This window comes from Miniopterus natalensis, chromosome 1, assembly GCF_054644295.1.
Source record: "Miniopterus natalensis isolate mMinNat1 chromosome 1, mMinNat1.hap1, whole genome shotgun sequence".
Classification (NCBI taxonomy): Eukaryota; Metazoa; Chordata; class Mammalia; order Chiroptera; family Miniopteridae; genus Miniopterus; species Miniopterus natalensis.
In genome coordinates, this window is record NC_142081.1 from 59413577 (window position 1) to 59438378 (window position 24802).

A 24802-nucleotide genomic window follows, 5' to 3' on the forward strand; every position below is an offset into this window, starting at 1 on the left:
CACATGCTCCTCTAACAGGAAGCCAGAGGTCAAGCCTCACTATCAGGAAGAGGCAGCCGCTAGCCCAGGAGAAAGACCTGGTCTGAGCTCCAAGTCTGCCAGCCTCCTTGGGGCAGGAGACACAGGATACCAGGTCAGTGGCAACAACAATGCTCACAAAGCTGCCAAATACAGCCGCACAGGCTGAGTTCTACAAGACTCAGTGGTGTTCTTTGTGTGCACTAAGGCATGAACAGTGCCCATGGGAGTCATGTAACTTGGCAGTCCTGCCTGCTGAGCTTCCTGCTCCCCGGGAGAAAGAGATGGAGACAAAGAGGGAGCCCTTTCCCCTCTCATGCGGCTTCCAGGGCTTCACCACCTCACTCCCCCAACCCCCCACCTAAAGAAAGAACCATATTCCAGCACAGCACAGATAATAAGAGATCAGTTTATGGGTAACAGTATAGGACAGACTGGGATGGCACCAGGGCCTATAGTGACGGATTTCCCAGGAATGAACAGACAGACAGATAGGATTAGCACAGACAGACATACAGGACAGGAAAACAAAGCCAAGTGGGTCAGAGGTACAGGCTCAGCCTCAGCAGCTATGTCAGGGCTCCAGATCCAGCTTTGCCCTGGGGACCTGGGGGATGAACAGGGCTGAAAGGGGCCTCAATTCCTTTAGGGCCTCCTCTCCTCACTCCCTCCTGTCTCTCACCAGCAGGCTGAAACCTTTCAAAGGTGGTATTTCTAGGGCTAGGGAATGGTTAGTTTGGGGATTAGGGGTTTAGATGGTCAAGGCTCTTGGAGGCTCCCTGGGGAGGTGGAGGCCTGGGTGGTGTGGGGTTAGCAGCAACACTGAGGGGAATCTGGTCAGGCACCTGTGGTAGGGCACCGCTCAGCAGGGCCCATATGTCCAGGGCAGGCCCCCCACCCTGCCCACCACACCAACATGGTGCAATAAATAGTTTCAAGTAGTAAGTCAGTGTCAGGCAGGAGAGCTGGAGACTGATGGACAAGCAGGGGCTTAGGGAGAGGAGCCCCCACTGCCCACTGAGTCCTCTTAGTGGACTCCAGCTGTACCAAGTCTGTCTGTGTGCACAGGAGTGGGGATCTGGCCCCCACGTCCACGTGGGCACTCCCTGCAGGGGCACAGCCCCTCAGACCAGTGCCAAAGCCTGCTCAGTGGGGCAGAAGCAGGGCAGCATGGTGCCCACAGCGTCCACGATGGCTGCCAGGTGCTCATCCTGTGCCTGGGGCCCACAGAGCTGCATGAAGTCCGCCAGGCGCAGCAAGTACTCAAGGTTGTGGCCAGAGAAGCCACGGCAGGCCAGGATCTGCGTAGCGATGGCCTCCTCAGGCGCAGGGCCCAAATAACCAGGGTTCTGTGGGGTGGCCACGTAGGCCAATGCTTTGAGTGGTTGGTCAGGGGTATCTTGCGGGTAGAAGGTGACCTCCTTGGTATCATAGCCACCGAGTACTGCTTCCCGCACATTCAGGTACTTCAGAGCCTCGCTCACTTGTTCATCTCGCACCTGGTATGCCACGCCCCAAGTGCAGCCCTAGGAGGAAACATGAGCACAGGGGTCAGTCACAACAGCTCCTTGCTGGTTCCACCCCAGGACTCTGCTCTATAAGGGAGGTGGGAGGAGGGCTGATGAGCCATCTAATAGCAATAGATCAAGCCCACCTTCTCCCTTTCATAACAAGGTGGTCTAGCTGCAGGGTGGTCAGGATTACCACTCAGATTGTGGTCTAAGAACCAGTAGCATCACCTGTAAACTTGTCAGGAATGTGAGGATTTAACAAGATCCTCAGGAAATTCTTGTAAGAAGCACTGAGCTACACCACCCTTTCCTTCTGCCAGAGGGACATCTAATCTTATCCATCTTGTCGCTGCCCCGAAGGAAGGTGCCTCCTGTGCCTCCTTGCCAGAACCCCACGAACTGTCTGTTGGCACCCCTCAAGGCTTGGCCCCAGAGTCCCCCTCTTCTCTCAGGCACTTACCTCATGATCTTCAAGAAGGGTCACCACACGGCCAGGCTAGGAAGGAAGGAAAGATTTTGAAAAAGACAAAGTTAGGAATCAGCTCTGCCATCAGTGCCAGAGGACTTACCAACCCTGCCAGCACAGGCCTCAGAGAGCCCCACTCATCCAGGGGAGTGTGGAGGGAGGGATGCACCAATGCAGGAGAAATAGACACAGGGCAATGTCCGGGACAGATAATCAGAAATATCCATCAACACAGGATCACACACTCCAGCCATCACACAAAGATCCACTGGGCACAAAAATTTAAGCCACAATCCCGGGCACTGGTTTACCTATTTACCCCATCAGCAAGGAGTCACAGTCTGCCCAGACAGTCCTGGACAGTCCAGCGCCCCCTGTCCTGTCCCCAACCCCACCCCTATCCACGCGGATAGGGTCTAATGCTCACCATCTTGTCGCTGCCTCGATGGAAGGTGTCTCCTTGCCAAAACCGGCGGCTGTAGCCGCGCACGAAGCCCACGCGGCTGTCGCTATAGGCGAAGTCGGGCCTCCACACCAGGGAGCCATACCCGAAAATCCACAGCGCTTGGGGGTCGCCGTTGTCCCGGGGGGGCGGCGAGGCGGGCGGCGAGGCAGACGAGGCGTTCTGGGCTGCGGACTCCTGCTTCATGGTGCCGGGCACAGGGACGGGCCCCGGCGGCCTCCCGGGCAGGTCTCCGGCGCGCGCACGGAAGGACCGACGGACGCGCACACCTGGCCTGGCACCGCTCAGTCGCTCCAGCTGCGCGGACCCTGCCGAGGCCCTTTTTAAACCCTCCGGTCGGCAGGCACCGCCCCCCGCGGCCAGCTGCCGCGGTGATTGGGGCGGGGCAAATCCCCTTTTGGCCAATCCCCTTTGGATTTTGCTTCCCGGTTAACCGCTTGGCCCTGTGAGTGGGTAACTGAGCGGCCTGCCCCCTGCCCATCGCGCCCGCTGATTGGTTCGGCTCCACCTCTGCAGCAAACCGGTCAGCAGTGATGCAACAGCGAGGGAGGTTTCCCCAGCTCTGGCATGCAGCAAGGACGCCTCGGATTGCGTCAGGCGGCAGGCAGTGGGCACGGATGTGGACACACGTCGTCTCCCCGGCAACCTCTCCAAGGTCTGGGACCTTCAAGAACCACGGCGGGTGGGTCCCGGGCGGGTACCTCCTCAGCGTTGCTGCCGGCGCACGTGGCCGAGCACTGCTACCCCGGGCAGCGAGGACTCACCGCGGCCGGGGCAGGGCGGGACCCGAAGGAGCTCCCGGGGCGGCGTCAGTGCCTGTCTCTGGGGCTCCGCCTGGGAGCTCGCACTCTGGAGAAGCCGTCGGAGGCACCCTCCGCATTCCGCACAGATGTTTCACGCTGTAGGCCCTCGTGAGTAAATGGAGACACTGAGTCACGGGGCTGACTAGGGGCTCTGCAGAGGCGGAGTCAGGCCAGGCGCCCGAAGCTTGCAGGCCTCACGTGAGGGCTACGCGCCTCGAGGCAGGAGTGGGACAACCCCCCCACCCCCCACCCCCCAGCCCAGACAGGCTGGGGAAGAGCCAGCCTGTGTTCTTGGAACTGCCGAGGTCCCTTTGGCTTTGTTGGCCGGACCTGCAGAGAGAGAGGCCAAAAAGACAGAAAAGCCAGGCCAGTCCTGCCCTGAGGCAGTAGGTTTGGTTCTGCCTGTGCGTGAGACTTTTGCAACGATGGTTGGATTGATCGTTAGGCAAGGAGATTCCTGGAGCCACCGACAAGGAAGGACGAACTGAGGCCCCCAGAGGGCTGTGAGCAGCTACTGGCTGACAGAGAGGGTCCTCGGGCCGCTTGGGATTGACCCTTTAAGCACTGGCCAGAGGCTGTCCCCTGGGGTACCTCTGGCTGGAAAAGGGAAAAAGAGACAGCAGAAGGCCTGTCCCTCTCAGGAGAGTGCTGAGGAGGACTGGGTGAACCCTCTGGCAGGGGAAATGGACACTATTGCATCTCATTCTGTTCTACTTAGTTATTTAAACTAAAAATGATGTGCACACTTAAAGCAGTCATTCCAAAGGTGCCTAAGATCTATTCTCCAGTAGGAATGTTGCACTATGGTGTGTATAGTATGAAGCCGGTTCTTTTAAAACAAAACAAGTTATACATTGATGTTTGTAAAGAGAAGTAATAATCTGCAAGAATATACCCAAACTGTTAGCAGAGCTTGTCATCCGAGGAGGACTTTCAATATTAAATGTAAACACTTATGGAGAAGTTTGGGGTTTTTTACAAGGAGCATGAATTACTTTTCCAATTGGAAAGAATTACAGGCAAAATGTTTTGTTCTGATCATTCCTTCCTCTTTCCTTCCATTGCCCGTGCTCACTCTCTCCTCTTCTCCCATGCGCTTGTCCTGTCCCCTTGAGTCCATATGACACCTCCTTTGCTGCTAGCTTCTTAGGGATGATCTCCCCCGTCCATCTACCACCTTTGGGTAGTGGGGTGGGAGGTGGAAACTAGTACCAGCACATTACTGGAAGTATCTGAATTGAAACAAACAACCCTTTGAAAAAGCAGTTTGGTGATACAAACCAAGAATCATAAAATGTCCCTGCCCTTTGACCCAATACATCCACTCCAGGAAATTATTCAAAATATAGGGAAAGCCATATGCCTGAATATTTTTCAAAGCATTGTTAATTACAGCAACAAAAAGAAAAAGAAGAAAAATTACTTATATATCCAAAAATAGCTAAATGTTTAAGTAAATTATGGTTAATTCACATGAGAGAGAAATATATAAGCACATATAAACACACACACAAAACCAATATCCAGCAATAGATGATTAGTTAATGGATTTGATATAAACATAAAAATAAATCTGTGCAGTCATTAGAAACAATTATCTATGATGTATAATTAAGTGAAAAAGCAGGTTATAAAATAACCTAATACAACTCTTTAAATGTATCTTTGCTTAGAAAAAAATCTGGAGGGACACATAAACATGGTCAGTGGTTGCATCTAAGCAGGACTTTTTGAGATTTGTACTTTTTAAAAAATATATATTTTTATTGATTTCAGAGAGAGAGGAAGGGAGAGGTAGAGAGAGGTAGAAACATCAGTGATGAGAGTCATTGATTGGTTGCCTCCTGCATGCCCCCTCCTGTGGATGGAGCCTGCAACCCCAGCACATGCCTTGCCCTGGAACCGAACCTCAGTCTACTGGATCATAGGTCGATGCTCAACCGCAGAGCCACACCGGCCAGGCTGTACTTTATTTTTATACCAGTTCAGATTGTCTGGCTTTTTTTTTAAGAGAACAAAAACACAGAGGAAAAAAAAGTTAAAAATCCATTATGAAAACAACATACTAATAAGGCCTATGATTGCATAGTAAGGCAAAAATGCAAAATATGATTATCACATGCACTATAATTAAAACTATTAAAACAAAAACAAGATGCATGAGGGAAAATGGAGGTACCATAATGATGAATGTATTGTGGTATTGGGATTATGGGTGACTCTTCTCTATTTTCCAAGGCTTATGAAATGTACTTTTTAATAATGAAAAGTTCCTTTTAAAGAAGCATAAATGGTTTTCTGGTAGCTAAGGGGCAGATAGCATAGCAGAATCACCTGGGGAACATATTCAAGATGCCCATTCTAAGAACTCTTCCCACCAGGACCAAGGCCCCAGGTTTTAATAACTCCTTTGGTGAACTCCTACTCCACGCAGTTAGACATTCCCTCCTCTGTGTTTCCATAGTCCCTTACCTCACTTCTATTTATATTTTTGTCCCCTCTACCTCATGCTTCTAACAGAAACAATCATTTATCTCAAGTTTACCATGAGCTAGGCAGTGTGCTAAATGCTTTTACATCTATTTCAAACGTCACTACTTTGTGAGATAAATATAATTTCACAGATGGGCAAACTGGAGCATAGAAGTTAGGTAATCTGCTCATGGTGACACAGCAAGTGGTAGAGCCTGGAACTGAAGACAGGTAGTCCAACCTCAGAGCCTCCTTGCTGATAAGCATTTGACATTCTGCCTCCCATGAACCTGAGAGCTCCCTTACAACAGACTTCACCTTTGAAGGCCCAGGGGAATCAACACAGTGCTGGCTCATGAAGGTTTCCCACAAAAGTAGGTAGAAGTGAAGTTCTTACTTGGAAAAGACCAAGGCACGCTGGGGTTTAGAAGAGGAGGAATCCTGCAAGACACAGATTCAACCTTGACACCCTCAAAACAGGAATCCCCACAAAAGTTGGCCTGGGGCCTAGGCCACCTTCCCAGAAACATGTCTTTTTTTAAAATCCTCACCTGAGGATATTTTTTCCATTGCTTTTTCAGAGAAAGTGAAAGGGAGAGCAGGAGAGAAACATCAATGTAAGAGAGACACATCAATTGGTTGCCTCCTGCATGCACCCTGACCTGGGCCAGGAATCGAACCTGAAACTGAGGTACATGCCCTTGGCCAGAATCAAACCCAGGACCCTTCAGTCTGCAGGCCGACGCTCTAACTGAGCCAAGCTGGTTAGGGCTCCCAGGAACATGTCTTGTTCTCATTCCTTGCTTATCCTTACCAACATCTGTCTCTTTCCCTCCCAGTGGGACACTCCCTGGCAGTAAATGACGCACTCAGCGGGTTCCTCTTTAACATCTGCAGCAACCATTCCATCTTTTCTCCCAAAATCCCCTCAGGAAGGGACTGCAGATGTCATGCCTACAGAGGTACCAGCTCATGAAAGGTGATGAGAGAGCATTACCTCCACATTGAAGAGTCGCACATGATTTGCACATGATGTGCATGTGGTGGCTTCCTGCTTTGGACCTTTCCCAAATTAATCTTTCCTTATTGTTACTCTTCAGGCAGTCATTTCTCATTTCCTTATGATCTGTTCCTTCTCACTTCTCATTCCAGTCACTGCAATCAACTCCTGGTGTTATCTGAAACAAAGGAAGGGCGTGTTTTAGGAGCTAAGGGATCATGCTAATTTATGCTAAGTGATGAAGTTGCTTTATAAACTTGCTGATTCCAGAGGGGTGAAAAACCTTCTCAGACGTGGGCTCTATGCCCAGCTTGCCCACATTTGAGGCTTACTCCACCCTTTACCATCTGGACAACCGCAGGCACATTGTCCCTGGTCCTCTGTTTTCTCAACCTAGGTTCTGATGAGCTTTGAAAAAAATAACACCTTAACCAGCACCTGCTATGTGGGAGAGCAATTAACACATGTTGGCTCATTATTTTTACTTTAGGCTTTTCACTTTCTATTTTATTTAGGGTAAAGTCATAGTCTATCATAATATTGTGATTTATAATAAGAAATATATATTTGGCCATGGCTGGTGTGGCTCAGTTGGTTGGGCAACCTCCGGAGCACTGAAAGGTTACCAGTTCTGTTCCCAATCAGGGCACATGCTAGGTTTTGGTTTCGATTTCCAAGTTTGTGCATGTAGAAGGCAACTGATAGATGTTTCAATCAGGTGAGGATTAAAAAAAAAAAAAAGCCTCTAGCAACCACGCCTTAGTTTATCGAAATGAGGGAACTTGTGGGAAGTCCCTAAGGATTGGAGATGGTTGCCAGGGGAACCAACTACGTTGTTAGAGGATTAGAACTTTTTGTCCCACCTCCAGGCCTCCAGCCTCCTGGGAGGAGACAAGGGCTGAAGACTGAGTTCAGTCACCAATGGCCAATGATTTAATCAATCATGCCTATGTAATGAAGCCTCTATAAAAACCCAAAAGGACAAGCTTCAGAGAGCTTCCAGGCTGGTGATATGTGAAGATGCTGGGAGAGTGGCATGGTTGGAGAGGACACGGAAACCCTTCCTACATATCTTGTTCCTATGTATCTCTTCCATCTGGCTGTTTCTGAGTTATATCCTTTTCTAATAAACTGGTAACCTAATAAGTAAACTGTTTTCCTCAGTTCTGTGATCCACTCCAGCAAATTAATTGAACCCAGGCTGGGAGTTTGGGGAACCTCCAATCTATAGCCAGTCAGTAAGAAGCCCAGGTAACAACCTGGACTTGCAATTGGCATCTGAAGAGGGGGCAGTCTTGTGAGAGTGAGCCCTTAATCTGTGGGATCTGATGCTATCTCCAGGCAGAGAGTGTCGGGACTGAGTTAAATTGTAGGTCACCCAGCTGGTGTTGCAGAATTGTTTGATGTGTGAAAAACCCACATGTCTGGTGTCAGAAGTAAAGGATTGTGTGTAAGTCCCCACTTAAAGTTTCTGATAAGTTCTTGGAAACTGCAACTTTAAGCAAAACAACATATAACAAAACCAACCTTACCACAGGCTAATTGAGATAAACAAGAATGAAGTTCCTATAGCATATTTCTGGTCACAAAAACATCACTAAACTAAATAAAGACTCCATATTAAGCATTGAAATAAGTGTGAGCTATACATACATTTAAGAAAGATGAATAAAAACAAGATGATGATTTTCCAACCTGCTTATTCCAGTTCAGGATCATGAGTGGCCAGAGCCTATCCTGGCAGCTCTGGGTGCAAGGAGGATCCAACCCTGGACTGGATGCCCTTCCATCAAAGGGGCACACACAGATACACACACACACAGAGCACACACTCAGACTGGGACAATTTAGATGCACCAATTCACATCGCATGCACATCTTTGGGATGCGGGAGGAAACCAGAGCACCTGGAGAAAACTCACACAGACATGGGGAGAACATGGAAACCACACAGATGTTGGCCCCAGCTGGGAACTGATTTTTTTCTCATCAACGTTATAATGAAACAGCATTGAGCAAAATGACAACTTGAGGACCTGCTGTAGTAGAGTACTGAGAATAGAAGAGATGCGCAGGAAGAGTGTGTTTTCCTTTACCCTACTTCTCAGCCTGACACAGCTCAGAAGAACTAGGTGGGTCAGGAAAGTGATGAGGGTAAGTATTTTTGATTCAGTGGAGGAAACCTCCAGCTATCTCATCCTTCATTCTTGCCATACAGTTCACAGATCATTCCAGCTAATAAGGTGCTAAAGGAGTATTTTTAAAAGGCAGAATGGCCCAGCTGGTGTGGCTCAGTGGTTGATCATTGACCCATGAACCTGGAGGTCACAGTTCATTCCTGCTCAGGGCACATGCCTGGGTTGTGGGCTCCACCCCCAGTAGGGGGCGCGCAGGAGGCAGCCAATCTGTGACTCTCTCTCATTGATGTTTCTATCCATTCTCCCACTCCCTTCCTCTCTCTGAAATCAATAAAGACATATTTTTTAAAAAGGCAGAATGGGTGATAGTCTCCCCCAAGAACACTATAAATAGAATAGCTGCTTAAGCAAAGAGAAATTTTCTGTGTATGTTTGGGGGGAGGGTTGCTAGAAGAAATAAATTACTTGACCCTAGCCAGGTAGCTCAGTTGGTTAGAGCATCATCCTGGTATGCCAAGGTTGCGAGTTCAATCCCCAGTCAAGGAGCATATAAGAAACAACCAATGGCCCTGGCCAGTTTGGCTCAGTGGTTAGAGCGTTTGCTCGCAAAGTGAAGGGTCCAGGCTTGACTCCTGTTCAAGGGCACGTACCTCAGTGCAAATTCAGTCTCTGGCCCTGGTTGGGGCTCGTGCAGGAGGCAACCAATCGATGTGTCTCTCAGGTCGATGTTTCTCTCTCTTCCTCTCTCCCACTCTCTAAAAAATCAATGGAAAAAATATCTTCCAATGAGGATTAAAAAAACAAAACAAAACAAAACAAAAAAACCAACAAGAAACAACCAATGAATGCATAAATAAGTGGAACAGCAAATTGATGTTTCTCTTTTTCCCTCCCCCCTCCTCCCTCTCTCTCTAAAAACTAAACCAATCAATAAATTAATTAATTAATAGAATAAATAACCCACAATCTATGAGGGGGCTACGCTTCTGACAGACCTCAGAGAGATCAATGTGTCCTTTGGCATGTGTAAGAAGAACATAAGTCCCACCAATACTTTGGCAAACAGGTGGAAAGAAAGTAGCTGAATCCCTCAATATAGTCCACCTCAGAAGAGGGAGAGAAGACAGATGCTCAGCTGGTTAAGGGGCAAGGGGCAAAGACTACTTGGTTCCCCCATCCACAAAAGCAGGGACTACAGTAGTACCTCGGTTTTCTAATGCAATCCGTTCCAGAAGACTGTTCGAGTTTTGAAACGATCGAAAACCGAGGGATCCACACCCGACAGGTAGGCCTCAGAATCTCGCCGTCAGAGGAAGCCGTGTGGCATGTTCAACTTCCGAGGCGTGTTTGAAAACCGAAGCATTTACTTCCGGGTTTACCGTGTTCCTAAACTGAAATGTTCATCAATGGAGATGTTCAAAAACCGAGGTACCACTGTATAAGGATTCACCCATGTCCTAGCAGAAGAGTTCATGGGATGGTGGGAAAACCTGGCACCCTACCCACTTCTAGCTTCCAAGAAGGGAGGAAGATGCAGCTGATCCGGTACCCTAGGGTGGCCAGGGTTCCAGTTATTCAAACCTCCTGCCTAGTCTACCTGGAAGGGGAGAGGTCAGGGCTCCAACAGAGGGTTGGGATGGTAAGGCCTTGCTCCCAATTCCAAGGAAAGAGGAAGGTGTGGTTTGTGGGGCCAGGAAGTGGCTGGCTGCTGGGCTTAAGGAGAACTGCAATGGGGAGCATTTCAGTGGAGTGACAAGGCTAGTGCGGAGCAGATACCCATAGGGTCAGAGTCGTACATCAGACCCCACAGAAATGCTGCAGTATGGTAGGACCTGGTTTTAGAAAAGAATTCCAGGAAAGCAGCCTATTTGGAGAATTATGACTATGGGGGCAAACTCTGAGGCCCACAGATAGCCAAGTAAGTGAAACCCCTTAAATGAGAGCAGCTGGGGCACAATCCCCCAAGGGCCTACTGAAAATGGGAAGGAGACCCCAGAATGTTTTAGATCTCTTTTAGCAGAGAGATGAAAGAGGACACACTGAGTGAAGGGAGTCACTGATGGAGGTGGAACAACAGACAGGCTTAGTATGAGGGGCTTGGCCCAGATGTCTGCCACTGTGGAAAACAGACATCAGTTCTTGGACAGGCCAAGTGGCACATGCCTTTTTGCTAACTCCCTTTTGCTTTTCCTCCCTGAGCCAGGAGAAAGAATCACTGGAGACAGACAGGCTGGCCCTGCCTCATAGGGCTTTGGCTCTGCCATGACACAGGACAGCTTGTGTCCAGAGCCGACCTATTGCTAAATCCAGACTCCTGAGGTTCCGGTTACCTTGTGTCTGGCCATAGGCTCAGCTGGCTTCTTGGACTCTGTGCTGTGCCCTCAGGGGGTCTTTAGGATGAAGGGAGCAGGCTGAGTCCACTCTTAGCCGAAGAGTTATTAGGAAACAGGGCCCCAGAGGCCAGGGAAAAGGTGGCAAAACCCACTTGTGTGGCAGATCTCCAAGAGGAAGGGGACTCTTGAGGACTTGGGGGTCCTGCTGTCCCTTCCTACAGCCAGGATCTCCCTTCCACTATTGCCCACATCAGAAGAGGTTGACCCAGCCTACTGGTGTTCCTTAAAGACAGAGGCACGAAGGGAAGCAATGGTGGAGGCAACCTGGGATCTCAGCTGCCTCCTTGGTCCTAGGGCTACCGCTGAGTCCATCAATCCAGGCTCCAAGCTCCTCTCTAGCCCACCCCATCCTGTGGTTTGCTAGCATAACTTGAGAAGACTTAACCCATCAGTGGGGAAACTCGTTGCCCACAAATATTTTCATACTCTAACTCATTTCAACCTCGCAGGAACGTGCAAGAGGTATTATCCTCTGAGAGGTTAAGGTTAATTAACTAGATGGTTGGCGTCCTTGGGCAGTGACCATGTTTTGTCGCCAATGTCAGGCATATAAAGGGGGCTCGAACAGTGTGGAAGGAATGAAGGAATAGATGGACTTGTCCCAGGTCACCTGGCAATAACAGGTGGTGCTGGCGGGGAGCTTCAGCCTCGGGACCCAAACCCGGTGCCCTCTCCAGCCCTTCCCCGTTCCCTCCATCAGGATGCTGGCTGGGGGAGGCCGGAGGGCGGCGAGGTGGGGGGAGCCGGCTGCTGCGCGGGTCAGAGTGTGCGAAACGGCCCTGCCTCGGGGCAGCCTGAGTCATACTCAGGGGACAGCCTCGCGGTGAGCGCTCCCCGGTTTACTCCCTCGGCTCGGGGTTCGGGGCCTGGAGGGAGCTCTGCGCCGAAAGGACGAAAACTGATTTCGCGTCCAGCTGCCCCTCTCCCGGCTGGTTCCCCAGGACCGAGAAGGGCTGACCCCCAGCCTGGAGGGGCCGATGGCCCCGCAGCGCCCTCTGGTGCCGGGCAGCTGGGCTCCCAGGCGGGGGGCGGGGTTCGGGTGCGAGAGGCGGAGGCGGAGCCGGCGAGGGCGGGGGAGTCTGCGAGAAACTCGCGGCCTTCGGCGGCTTCCCGGCCCGGGAAGCGAGCCCAGGTCCGGCGGCCGCAAACAGGAAGTCGCGCTGTAACAAAGAGCGGGGGGAGCGGGGAGCGGGGAGCCCGGGACCTCCGGGGCGCCCGGCGGGCACAGCAGGTGGAGGGCCGACCGCCCCGCCGCCCCGCCTCCTTCCGCCGCCGACCGCGCCTCCGCGTCCAGAGGGATCCGGTCGGGCCGCGGGGTCGGACCGTGCGCCCTGGGCGCGAAGGAGGGCGCGGCCGCCCTGGGAAGGCTGCTGGGACCTCCCTGGCGCATCCTCTCCCCCGCAGGGGACAGTCATAGCACCCGGAGTGAATCACTTCCATCCCCTTCCTGGAAGGCAGCAGACCGTGCGGGTGGGGGTGAGGGGGCTGGGTCCGCGGATCCTGGCGACCCACGAGAAGACTGGGAGCGCCGCAAAGAGGGGAGAGCCCTGTGGGTCCCCGTCAGAGGTGGAGCATTCATACTACCTGAGTTTAGTCTGGCCGTTTAATCTAGCTTGGGATAGGGGGAGGTAGGAGCCACTGTCTTTTTCTACCCCCTGATCGGTCGCCCATAGCCCTGAAGCAGCAGAGGTGACCTTGGCTGAGCAAGCAGAATAAAGACGTTATTCCTTCTTCACAGCCTCTCCCTGACTCACCCCCCCCACAGTGATATCCAGGTGTTTCCCAGCCACTGAGTCCTGAAAAAGCAGCTGTCCTCAGAGCTGGAGGTCACTGTGGGGTCAGACTTATCCTGTGGGCAGGGCACTGCCTCCAGGCTGTTCATGAACTACTAAACTCTGAATTCTCTTGTGAAATACCCATGCAGATTAAATATGGGCATCTGCTAAGCCATGGAGAGGACTCCACAGTGAGTCTAGAGCTATCATCTGACCTTGTTTCTGCCAAGCCTGGGACCTCTCCTGTGCACCTGGACACTCCATCAGGAAAGTCTTAGGTACCTTACCTACGAGAAGGAATTGGACCCTCAGGAAGTGATCTGGAAATCCTGGGGAGAGGAGGACTTCCACCGTGTCCTGTTTACACCACAAGTGCCTGGCCCATCTTCTGCCACGTCGATAGAGATGGAGCCTGGCATGAGCTACAGGTTGGAACTGCCCAGACCAAGTCCACACGTGGGTCGCCTTTCCCCAGAAAGCTGGTGTGGTGGGCTCTCCCAGCTCCCTGTCTAGGGTATCAGAGCCAGTGAGTGGGTCTAGCCAGCTAGCTCCTCTCCAGGGCTCTTCTTTAAGGGGCTGGCAGTCAGTGCAGTCCAGCACAGCCTGGTGGTGTGGACGTGCAGGCCTGCGGGTGTCCTACCTGTCCCCCACATGGGAGCCTCGTCATCTGGCCTGCGTGTCCCAGCCCAGTTTCCCCCACCCCCCAGGGTCCGGGAGCTGCTTTCCTGTTTCATTTTGGGCAGGAAGAGTGAGGTCGTGTTGTTCTTCCCCCTGCTGCCGGCTCAGGCTGTGGGAACGGTTCCCTGAATGCTTTCCTGTTTGATACCCTGTGTGTGCAACGAGGGAACAGACACCAATGAGTGAGGCGTGGAGCCTGTGCGTGCAGAGTGTGATGAGCCTAGGTCTCTGGCTTCCAGGTCTCTGGCATAGGCACTCAGATCAGGGGTAGGCACGCTGTTTGTGTGCAGGACGAAAGAGGAAATGGAGGCAAGTAGCACTGCATATACTTGGACTCCACTGGGAGCAGCTGGCGGGTCTATTTTGCCTTACTGAAAGGCTGAGAGCTGAGAGCATCTGCTCAGCTTGTTGATGGCTCATTTTTTTCACCATTTGCTCTCCATGGGGTATGTCTATGGCCATAAAGAGAGGACTGGCAGCCTAGGACCATTCTGCACCTTAGAGGAAACTAGGCATGAAGTTGAGACTGGAAACTTCCTCATTAGTGTCTCAGCCAGAGAAACCTGGACTCAGGGAAAGCCACCATCTCCTCTTCCTCCCCTCCCTGCAGACCAGGTACCCAGACAGCTCTCTTGCCCAGCTGCAAGGAGGTTAGACCCAAGGCAAAGCCCCCCACCCCAAGACTAATGCCCTACTGGGGCTGAAAAAAAGAGTAAGGTGCCAGCCCATCTAAAACCCTGCATTGGCAGGAGGAAGGACCCAGATGCCATCATGGTTCAGAGACTCCATTCTTCAACAAGAGAACCCTTTTGAAAAGAGGGAAACAGGCAGGATTGTCCTCTTTCCCGAAATTCCTATATCCCCCAGGCTGACTTTGGGGCCCATAAGCTTTTTCAGACTTGAGAGAAAAGGGGGATAGATTTAGGCCAGGGAGCATATCCCCCAAGTAATTCTGGGAGCATTAAGGGGGGTGGGGGAGCCACAGCCAGCCTCCTACCATCAGGCAGGGAAGGCTGGCCTCGGCTGGGTACTAGATGGGTGAGGCCAGGCTCCCCAGGGAATGGAAGGGGACAAGCGCCTGGAGCACAGCAGGCCAAGCCCAAGTGTATGCACGGGGCCCAGAAGTTCTTGTGGAGCAGCTGGCAGCAATATGAGAAGGGGAGTCAGAGAGGATGGGGAGAGGATTCCCACTCGACCATCACAAAGACAGGACCCAAGAAGTAATAAACTCCTATACACATCTGTTCCATATTATAAATACACATTATATACAAAATAATGTTATAAAATGTAGAAAGGTCAGTGCTTCTGATTCTTAAATTATCAAAATACTAGACTCCAAAATAAACTACAAAAACAAACAAAATAAAAACTCATATTATTGATTTCTGAAGATCGACTAGGGGCAGTAGTGGGCATGGGCAGAGCTCAGACTCAAGGCCATAGGAATGGGCTTGAGAGAGGAAAGGGCCTGGGTGACAACAACACCAAATTTCTCCCTCACTGGAATTTCCCACATCACTGCCCTGAGCGCTCTAGTTAGGCCAGGCACCCTGGGCTGGCCCTCTACTTGTCTGCTCACACGAGCTCAGAGGCACAAAGGCCAGAGGCTCTGGAAGCCAGGTAAGGCTTACCAACATTCTTACCCAGAGGGCCTGGGCCAGGGAGAGGCTGGGTGGTGTTATGAGCAAGGCCCATACACAGTAGTTGGAGGCACATGCAGAAAGTGCTCCTCCCCCTGCGTGTGCTCACCTACCTGCAGGGGAACCCCTGCCAACAGCCACACCTGGTGGTTTCCTGGCCCACAGATGACCCTGCCCTTACTGGCCTCCTCTCTCCTCTCTGATTTGGACCCAGCTGTCACCATGGAGCCTGGGCCAAAGGCACTTTTGGAAACACAGATGCCAGTGGAGGCCACAGCAGCTCCAAGCCCTACAGGGCCACTACCACTCCCTCTGGAAAACAGGCCAGAGCTCCAAAGGAGCCCTCTGAAGGCCACCGCTGGCAGGGCAGGTCCAAGTGGCACCTCTCCTCTTCTCTCTTCCCCTGGCTGGTGCGGCTGCCAATCTGATGCCAGACAGACACCCAGAGATGTGGAAGGTACTGCATCTCTTGGCGAGTTTCACAGTCTGTCCGTTCATGCCATTCCCTCTTCCTCCTGAGAGCAGCACGTTGCATATTAAAAACGTCCCATCCAGGATGCAATGTAAACAATGCAAAAGGAAGGTCCAGCCTCTGGGCAAAGCTGGAATGTCCTGGGAGGCTTCTGCCTTATACCTGGGAGAATGTAGAAAGTGGGAGAGTGGGTTACCCCGGAGTACAAAGCCCTCCCTCCAAGGCTGCCCTGGGCCTCCCTGGGAGAAGCCAGTGGGACAGGTGGGGTGAAGGAAAGGTAGGACAGGCCTCCCCAGTCTTCTGTCCCAGCACATGCACATGCCTGGGAGCCTACACTCATAAAGTGGGGCAATGGAGGAAGCCAGGGAGAAGGGGCAGGAGAGGCACAAGGCAACCACCCTCACCCACCAGCAGCTGGGAAGCAGCGCCTGGGAGCTGGCCAGGTGCCACAGCTGCCCAGCCCAGCACTAGCGCAGCAGGAAGAGACCAGGCTGGGCTCACCAGCACGGCTCCTGTTTCACACCCTCTGTTTCAACGAGGCCAGCAAGGACCAACCCAAGAGCTATGAATTTGGCCTGCCAAGGAAGGGTCCTGACCCACCCCAGAGTGGCTCCTAGGGTCAAGAGTAACCAGACCACTTCCCCAACCCCAAAAGGCAGGCAGGGACATGCTGGAAGGGCAGGCGAGCCCAGCACTCACCTCTGTGGCAATGACACATTCGTTCCTCTCTTCTGATATCAAACACACAGACTGGTACATGGAGTCCCTGGGGGAGCATATCGCTGATATCCGACACTCTGGCTTTTCACTAAGGGAACACAAGACAGGCTGCTGAGGGAGGTATGGGGAGAGGGCTGGGGGAAGGGTAGGGGCACTAACCTGGACCCTGGAGAGCCAAAGGGCACTGGCATAAGTGGCTCTGGGAGAAGACACAGGGACCGGGGCTGCCCAACGCTAGCCTGGGGGACAGATAGGAACAGACCCCTAAGAGAGCCACTGGACCCCCAACCTTACCAGAGGAGCTCAGGCCTGGCAAAAGCCAGCATTGCCTCTAGAGGCAAGCCATGACAGAAAGATGGAAGTCACAAGAGACACCATATGGACACTTGACATTTGTGAATGAATGAATGAATGAATATGAGGGAGGGACAAAAGACCCCTGGTGGAACTTTTGTTGGAAGATCAGTAGCAAAACCCTGTTTGCTTAAAAGCAGTCAAAGGCCTGGTGCCAGCCTCCCACCTGTCCTGAGGGAGCCCAGATAGTACCACTTAGGGGTCTGGTCTGTGGCCAGGCCCTGGGCCTCTAGGTGCTGCTCACCTGTGTAACCGCAGTGGCGCCTTCTCCCCTAAGCTCTTGTCACTGTGGGAATACTTCCCCAGTATGGTCCCCCGCCCCAGGGGTCCTGGGGCCAGATTATAGTCCAATGTGTGGTTTTGCTGTTTGCCACAGTTGGACTTGTCCAGGCCACAGTCCACTTCCAGCTCCTTCTTCTGGTTTGTGTTCTTGAGCTGGGCAGCGGGGATCAGGTTGTCCTTCTGGAAGTCTGACAAGTTGTTCATGGCCTCCCTGCTGCTGTCATCCGGCCGCCGAAGCCGCAGCTGCCGCACAGCCACTGCCACCATGCCCAGCAACACCAGCACCACCACTAGCCCCACGCCCAGGGAGACAGCCACCCAGGGGAAGCTTGGTGGCATGCTCACAGGGAACTCGCAGCGGCTGCCCACAAAGCCATAGGGACAGTTGCAAACGAAGTTGTCGGGGGAGCGGCCAATGTAGCAGGTGGCCCCATTGAAGCAGGGTCCTGAGGCACAGGCGTCACTGGATGCCCGCACCTCACAGAGCCTGCCAGAGAAGCCAGCAGGGCAGGTGCACACGAGCCCATTCTCCAGGTCATGGCAGGTGCCACCATGGGCACAAGGGCTGCGGGCACAGTCGCTGATGTGCAGTTCACAGTGGGTGCCTGTGAATCCAGGACGGCAACGGCATATGCGACTTGGACCTCGGTTCAGACACTGGCCTCCTGTAGGTACACAAAGGGCACAAGTCAGCAATCGCCTGGGAACCCCTCTGGTGCAGAGGGTGAGCGCTCCTTCCCAGGAATGAGCTCAGGTCCTGCCTCCATAAACACAGCCAGCACTTACAGGTCCCACTATGAGGAGCACTGCACAAAGAGTCAGGGGACCTGGAGTTGAGGGCACCCTGGTTGCTATGCCTCCATGGGCTCATGTATAAAATCACTAGCATCTCACAGAGCTTTACAGTAGAATCAGACAAATATGCTTGGATTTGAATCTGTGGATCTGGCACCTGTTGCTTTACCTTATTTCTAAGCCTCAGTTTCCTTACTTGTTAAATTGGAGTACAGTGCTATCCCCTCCACAGGAGATCTCTGAGGGCTAGGTGGGACTATGCAAGAGCGCAGGAGGGCATCCCTGGTATATGGTAAATGTTCAGATAAACGTAATTATTATTGTTTCATCTGATCTTCATAACCACATGAAAGAGAGAGGACAGGTATTATATTTCCCATTCAGTGATGAAGAAACTGTGGCTCCAGGGAGTTAACTAAGTGATTAGCCAGAGAGCAGACTCCATCTCAGCCCTTCCAACCTCTCTCCAGCTCTTGAGGCTTCTCTCCTGCACAGTGCTGTTCAGCTGCCTCACAGCAAGTCACCAGGACGCCAAGGAGACAAAGATAACCAGCATGCTTTGCAGCCCGAAAGATGCTGAACATTCTAGATGCCTTGTGCCATACCAGGCTCCATGTGGCCACGCGGCAAGGTAAGGTGTTCAGGAATAGGGCCTCGACCACACCAGCCTCCCTTGAGGAGGGACAAGAGGCCTCAGGCGTCCCTCTCTCTAGCCCAGGACTTCCTGGGGCAGGTCAGCGGCCACCCTAGCAGGCACTAGGAATGGAAATAGGAATGGAAGCCACTCAGGGTACACACTACTCCTTCTCCTAAGGTCTGCACCCATTGCTAACCTGCCCCTCTTTCAAAGCTACCCAGCTCATCAAGCAAGCTCTTCACCATCCAGAGCAGGAGGGGACCCACTCAGCCTCCCCAGGATGACAGACAAGGCCTCTCTCGTCTCCTGACTTTCCCTCACCAGAAGGCGCTCTTGTCCCCAGGGCTGATACACCGAGTTAGCAAGGCAACAAGACGCACCATTGGCACACGGGTTGCTGGTACACCTGTCCACTTTCTTCTCGCAGTTGGAGCCAGTGAAGTTGGGAGGGCATTCACAGGCATAGCTGGTCCCCTGGTTGCGCTCCCGGCAGGAGCCCCCATTGAAGCAAGGGGAGTTGGCACAGTTCAAGGTGCTGTGTTCACAGTGCAAGCCATAGTAGCCTGGGGGACACAGGCAGTGGTAGCCATCCTCCTGGTGCTGGAGAGAGACCAGAAAAGGGCCAAAGTCAGATCCTGGGGGGCAGGGATGCATGGCGGAGGGGTAGGCCCCATATGTCCACAATGCCTGCCTATGGCTTCCTGCGGTGGGGATGCTAGGCACCACCTGGCCAGATCTCTGCCTTTCTGCACTGGCCTGGGCCTCACCTTACAGCTGCCTCCATTGCGACAGGGGTTGCTGTCACACTCGCTGAGCTTCAGCTCACAGTCCACACCAGTGTAGCCAGGGCGACAGGTGCAGGTGTAGCTCCGCTGCCCACTGTTAGAGCACGTTGCCCCATTCTTGCATGGGGAGTGATGGGTGCAATAGTTGAGATCTGCAGAGACAGGAACCAACCAGGTGAGCAGAGCCAGAGAATCGTCCCACCTCCAGGCTCCTTGTAGTGTAAGTTCACTGCCCATGTTTGGCCCAGAGGCTTCAACTCAGTCATCCAGGCCCAAATACCCTCCCTTCTCCTCCAGTGAAATCATGTATATTGAAGCACCTTGACTCACATCTGACCAGTGCAATCAACCAAAGTTGAAAAACAGATGGACAACTGCCTGCCAGGTAAGCTCACAAACACCAGCAGGCAGAATAAGATGAAGGTAAGGAAGAGGAGTGGAAGGCAAGGCCATGTGCTGAGGAGGAAATCAGAAAAAGTTTCATGGAGGAAGGGAAGCTGAGCTAAGCCTGGAAGGAGGGATAACATTTTAACAGGTGGAAATGGTAGGAGGGGCAGGGTGGCAAGAGCCACTATAGGTAGTGACCGGGCAGTTTTTTAAAGGGGAATTCATTATGAGAGTATTTTGAAATGTAAGTATTGCCCTAGCTGGTTTGGCTCAGTAGTTGGAGCATTGGCCCACAGACTGAAGGGTCCCGGGTTTGATTTCGGCCAAGGGAACATACCTCAGCTGCAGGCTGGATCCCTGGCCCTGGTCAGAATGGGTGCAGGAGGCAACCAGTTGATGTGTCTCTCTCACATCGATGTTTCTCTCTCTCTCCTCCTCTCTCCCCTCCACTCCCTCCAAAAAGCAACGGAAAAAATATCCGTGGTTGAGGATTGAAAAAAAATTGAAATGTACTTGTTTTCTTATTTGGGACGGACAGGGAGGGAGAACCAGACAGAGCAAACATTGGGACTGTGAGGGCTGTGTTTGCATGTGATGAGTATATGACTGTGTCACCTGGGAGCAAATGTGGGCAGAGGAAAGAGAAAGGGCAGGAACCAGGGGTGTGTGTGTGTGTGTGTGCGTGTGTGTGTGTGTGTATTTGGAGGGGAGGGGGGGAAAACAACACAGGCACAATACAGGGGCTGAATTCCAAGCCCCTTGTTGCCAGCGAGCCAGGGCCTAGGCAAGTTCTTTCTATCCTGGCAAGCCCTCTGCCCACCCTACCCAGGCTTGTACTGGTGTTTCCATGGCAGCAGCCACCCCATTTGCCCCTGAAAATGGGAGGCACATGCTGCAGCTGGCTCCCAGGATGAAAGAGATAAAGGATCCCTCCTCCACAGTTGGGCTGGCAGACCCCTGTATAGCCAGAAGAGTGAACAGCCCCGCCAAACACCAGGAAGGACAGTGTGGGCTCAGGCAGCTGCCTGGCAAGTGCAACTGAGGATGAACAAGGGAGACTGTTTCTGCCCACACCGAAAAGTCAGTTAGATGTCACTCCACCCAGAGGCCCAGGTCACCCAGCCTCCGGGCAGCTGGTGGGCACACCCCACCAGACAGCTGTTTAGGGGAGAGCTGCTCAAACAGCCCTGGCAGGTAAGCAAACACTTAGGGGGTTAATAGGTAACTATGAGGTAGAAAGAGGAACTGAGCCCAGCATCCCTCTCTCTCTAGCCTTACTAGAATTTTTTAAAAATGTTTTTATTGACTTTAGAGAGAGAAGAAGGGAGAGAGAGAGAGAGAGAGAGAGAGAGAGAGAGAGAAACACATCTATGAGAAAGAAACATGGATGGCCTGCCTCCTGCATGCCCCCTACTGGGGATCAAGCCTGCAACCTGGGCATGTGCCCTGACTGGAAACCAGCAAGCTCTCTGGTGCACAGGATGATGCTCAACCAACTGAGCCACACCGGCCAGGGCACAGCTTTACTAGAATTTATGAATGCAATCTCCAGGCTACCAATTTGTCACCCTCCTGGCTTCTCCAGCCACCCTGCCTACCCAGTACTGGAGGAATAAGCACCCACCATCTTATTCTAAGGCAACTGTAAAGATCCTTGAAAGCCCCAAGCTCCTTGAAGGGTCATGGGAAAGCCAGCTCAGCAGTCACCAAGTAAGAAGGCTCCAGGTGATAACTCTGGTTCCCACCCCTTGCCCATCTCTCCCACCCCCTCTGCGTCCTCTCTTTGCCTTCACTCACCTTGGTCACAGAATAGGCCTCCCCAGCCCTCATCACAGGTACACTGCCAGGGAATGGTACAAGTGCCATGGCGACAGCCATTGTGGGGGATGCATTCGTTGCACAATCGGCCCTGCCAGCCTGGCCGGCAGCTGTGAAACAAAAGGGAGGCTGAGGTGAGCTGAGGGTCTGGCCAGGGGATGTCCCCCTCCCACTTCCTGTCCCGTACTCACATGCACTCTGCTGGTTTGTTGCAGTAGCCATTCTGCTCATGACAGCCAGAAAGACAGACAGCTGAGGAAAGAAAACAGAGCTGGGTGAGGTTGGGATGCCAACGCCTCTGAAGCCCACTCTCCCTCTCCTGGCCTTGGGGGTGCCCCCAGTTCTCCTGAGCTCACTTCCAACTCTTGGCCTCCCAGAAGAGCCATGGCTGTCCTAAAGGGAACCGGTGGCACAGGGAAGGAGAATCCAGGCTGGATGGAATGCAATAATGGGGTTCTTGAAGCTCTGGCACAATGGGGAGGAGCACTCAGAAGAGAAAGTTCTGAGCCCAAACCTGTCCTAAGCATCCCCAGCTGCTCCCGAGGCCCAGCTAGTGGGCAGCCCAGACCTGCTCTGTGAGGGAGGCAGGCTGTGAGGAGAAGCAGCCACCGTTTTTTTGTTTGTTTGTTTTCTGTTTTTTTGCTCAGGGGACCCCCCTCCAGGCAAGTGGGAGAGAGCTTGGCTGCTTACGGTGTTCGCAGTACTCCCCAGTCCAGCCAGGCAGACAGGACAGGCTGCCATCTGGCTGGCACACGTAGTGGCCGAAGAGGTCATTGCGCTTCTTGCACAGCCGTGAGCAGTTGTCCCCATAGTAGTTGTCACTGCAGATGACCCGGTAAGAGTAGCGCAGCCTTGTTGGGAGAGGGCCGGTCTGCTCTTTCAATGACCAGTTCTGGCCCACAGCTAGGGAGCCCTGGATGGTGATCTTGCTGATGAGCGCGTTTGGTGGCATGGCCTCTGAAGGGGCAGAGGGCCAGGTCAAGGAAGGGCAGCCTGTCCCCAAGGGTGCCAGCAACTGCTGGATCAAACCAGTTGTCCAGATGACCCCCACCTGCCAGCAAGCATAGTCCAGAGGAACCCAAGGGTCCCACTTCTTAGCTGCCCTGTGTGTGCGCCTGTGCAGGGGGCCTGATACTATTCAAAAGGGGGACAATAGAAGGATGTTAAGATATCCCAGTGCTCTGGAAGCAGATAGGCAGGGGAAAGAGGAAAAGAGGTCAGAATGGAAAAAAAGGGGGGGAAAGACAGAAAGAAAGAAATGAGAAAAAGAAAAGCTCTCCGTGGAGGGAGGACCCTGGGAGCAAGGGGTCCTCGGGCGCCCGCTCAGGGGTTCTGCCCTCAGAAATGGGGAATGCTTTTCTTTTTCCTTTTCAAAGTGAGAATTGTTGTGCTGCTGAAATATCCTTTTCCTCTGTGTCAGAACAACATCCCAAAGCCATTATTCCCTTTCCAAAGGAGCGGAATTCGCGAAAGGTGTAAAATACAGGAAGGGGCCCGTCAGCGGCGCTGGCAGCTTCGGCCTTTCTCACCGCCGTGCTCCCCGCGTTCCCACGCCAAAAATAACCCGCAGGAAACGCAATTGTGCTCAGAGTCCAGGCAGCGGGCGGAATCCGAGCGTCCAGCGCGGGGCGCAGCTCCCGGCCGAGCTGAGCGTCCGGCCCCCCACCCCCTCGCCCCGCACTTCCCCCGCCTATTATTACAGGTTAACTCCTTCGGCGCTGCGCCGTGTCGCCCCCCTGTGGCGGCGGAGCAAGCTACTCACCTGGCCCCAGGTCTTCTCCCGGCGCGTGCCAAGCCTCGATGATCAGTGAGAAGGTTCCCTGGGAAGCGGATGGAGGGGGCGGGGGAAGACGGAGAGATAGCGAGATGAGCTGGGTGGTGGTGGTGGGGGGGGTGCCTTGCGGCAGCCGGTTTAATTAATCTAATTGCAGGATACAGTTACCGCGCCCGGGTCAACCTAACGGGTCTGCGCGCAGTATTGCGCGCGAGCACGAAAGGCGAGAGGAGAACCCCGGATAGGAGGCGCTGAAGGATGCGGGAATGCACGCGAAAGCCATTCGGAGGTGGGAGACGCGCCGGGATGACGAAAATCATATCCCATGAGCTGGGAGAAGAGAGAGCGTAGAACTGGGAAAGGGAGACTGGTGAGAGCCTTCCAGAGGATGAGGTCCCAGGAGAGAGTCGAAAGAAAGGATCAGAAGCGAACTCCCCTTGTTTTGTTTTGTAGGGGAGCAAGGAAATCTGGGGGAAAAGCTTTGGTCTCAGGGAGCCCTCTTTTCTTGGCTTTCGTGACCTCCCAGTGCGCCCAGGCTGTGCTCACCGGCCAGGTGAAATTGAAAGGCAGTTGGAGAGGGTTGCGCCCTCCGCCGCTACTGTCGTCCCCGACGGCGAAGGAGTTGGTGCCCAACACAGGTGTGGAGACGCTGCCGAAGGTGCAGGGCCCCGGCGAGACCACCGCCTGGAAGTGCTTAAGGCAGACGCGGAAGAAGGTCCGGCAGCCCCGCTCGCACGGCAGCCCGCTGGCCAGTACGCCGCGCTCGTTGGCAAACTCCTGCAGCTGCAGCTGGAAGACTCCGGAGCCGGCCGCGCGCTGTTGCACAGGGACCAGGGAAGGAGAGAGGGGAGCCGTCAGCTCGGTGGACGCCAGGGCTCAGGCCCGGAGCGCGCTGGGAGGGGGCGGAGGGGGCGCGGGACATTACCTGCTGACAAAGTGCCACCAGCAACAGTAGCGCCCAACCAGAGGCGCTACTGGACGCGGCTGCCATTCCCTGGGGCGTCGCTCTCTCCACCCGCCCGCCCTGAAGCTGGCTTGGTTCGGGACGCCGCCTCCGCGTGTGTCCACCCGTGGAGGAGTCTCTGAAAAACCAAGGCTCCGTTCGGCGTTCTCCTCCCGCCTCGCCTTCTCGCTAGCTCCGCTCAGATTGCCGCGGCAGGTAATCCAGGTGAGGGCGGCTGGGCGGCGGCCTCGCGGAGGACGTGTCCTCGGGCTAATCTTGGGGCTGCAAGCCGGCTAGTGCCCGGGTGCAGTGCACTGAGGCGGCTTGAGCTGCAGCTCTTGGCCTGGAGTCCCCAGCCTGCGCTCAGCGCCGCTACTGAAACCTGCGCGCTCGGGAGCCTTCCTTATATATATTGGCTCGTCTCCTCTCTGCCTGTCACTCTCCCCTCCCCTCCGGCCTCCGCTACAGCCTCAGC

The 24802-nt window shown here is 53.5% G+C and overlaps 2 protein-coding genes across 3 annotated transcripts; both read right to left on the reverse strand.

The window, feature by feature from the left end:
* Window positions 1-807: 807 nt before the first annotated feature.
* CHAC1 (ChaC glutathione specific gamma-glutamylcyclotransferase 1) lies at window positions 808-2698 on the reverse strand. 2 transcript variants are annotated; one of them, XM_016220391.2, is made up of 4 exons: window positions 2423-2698; window positions 1990-2025; window positions 1503-1544; window positions 808-1367 (listed from the first exon to the last, which is right to left on the reverse strand). In XM_016220391.2, exons 1-4 carry the CDS (start codon window positions 2642-2644, stop codon window positions 1143-1145), a joined length of 525 nt encoding a protein of 174 aa, XP_016075877.1. In that variant the 5' UTR covers window positions 2645-2698; the 3' UTR covers window positions 808-1142. The 2 variants fall into 2 exon arrangements, with proteins under 2 accessions (XP_016075877.1, XP_087678352.1); XM_087822226.1 differs by having other exon boundaries at window positions 808-1544.
* Window positions 2699-14961: 12263 nt separating this feature from the next.
* Window positions 14962-24394, reverse strand: DLL4 (delta like canonical Notch ligand 4). The gene is made up of 11 exons (XM_016220384.2): window positions 24310-24394; window positions 23931-24200; window positions 23373-23430; window positions 22301-22567; window positions 21802-21862; window positions 21590-21720; window positions 19388-19557; window positions 19001-19220; window positions 17151-17853; window positions 16532-16640; window positions 14962-15994 (listed from the first exon to the last, which is right to left on the reverse strand). Exons 1-11 carry the CDS (start codon window positions 24373-24375, stop codon window positions 15989-15991), a joined length of 2061 nt encoding a protein of 686 aa, XP_016075870.1. The 5' UTR covers window positions 24376-24394; the 3' UTR covers window positions 14962-15988.
* Between the last annotated feature and the right edge of the window lie 408 nt (window positions 24395-24802).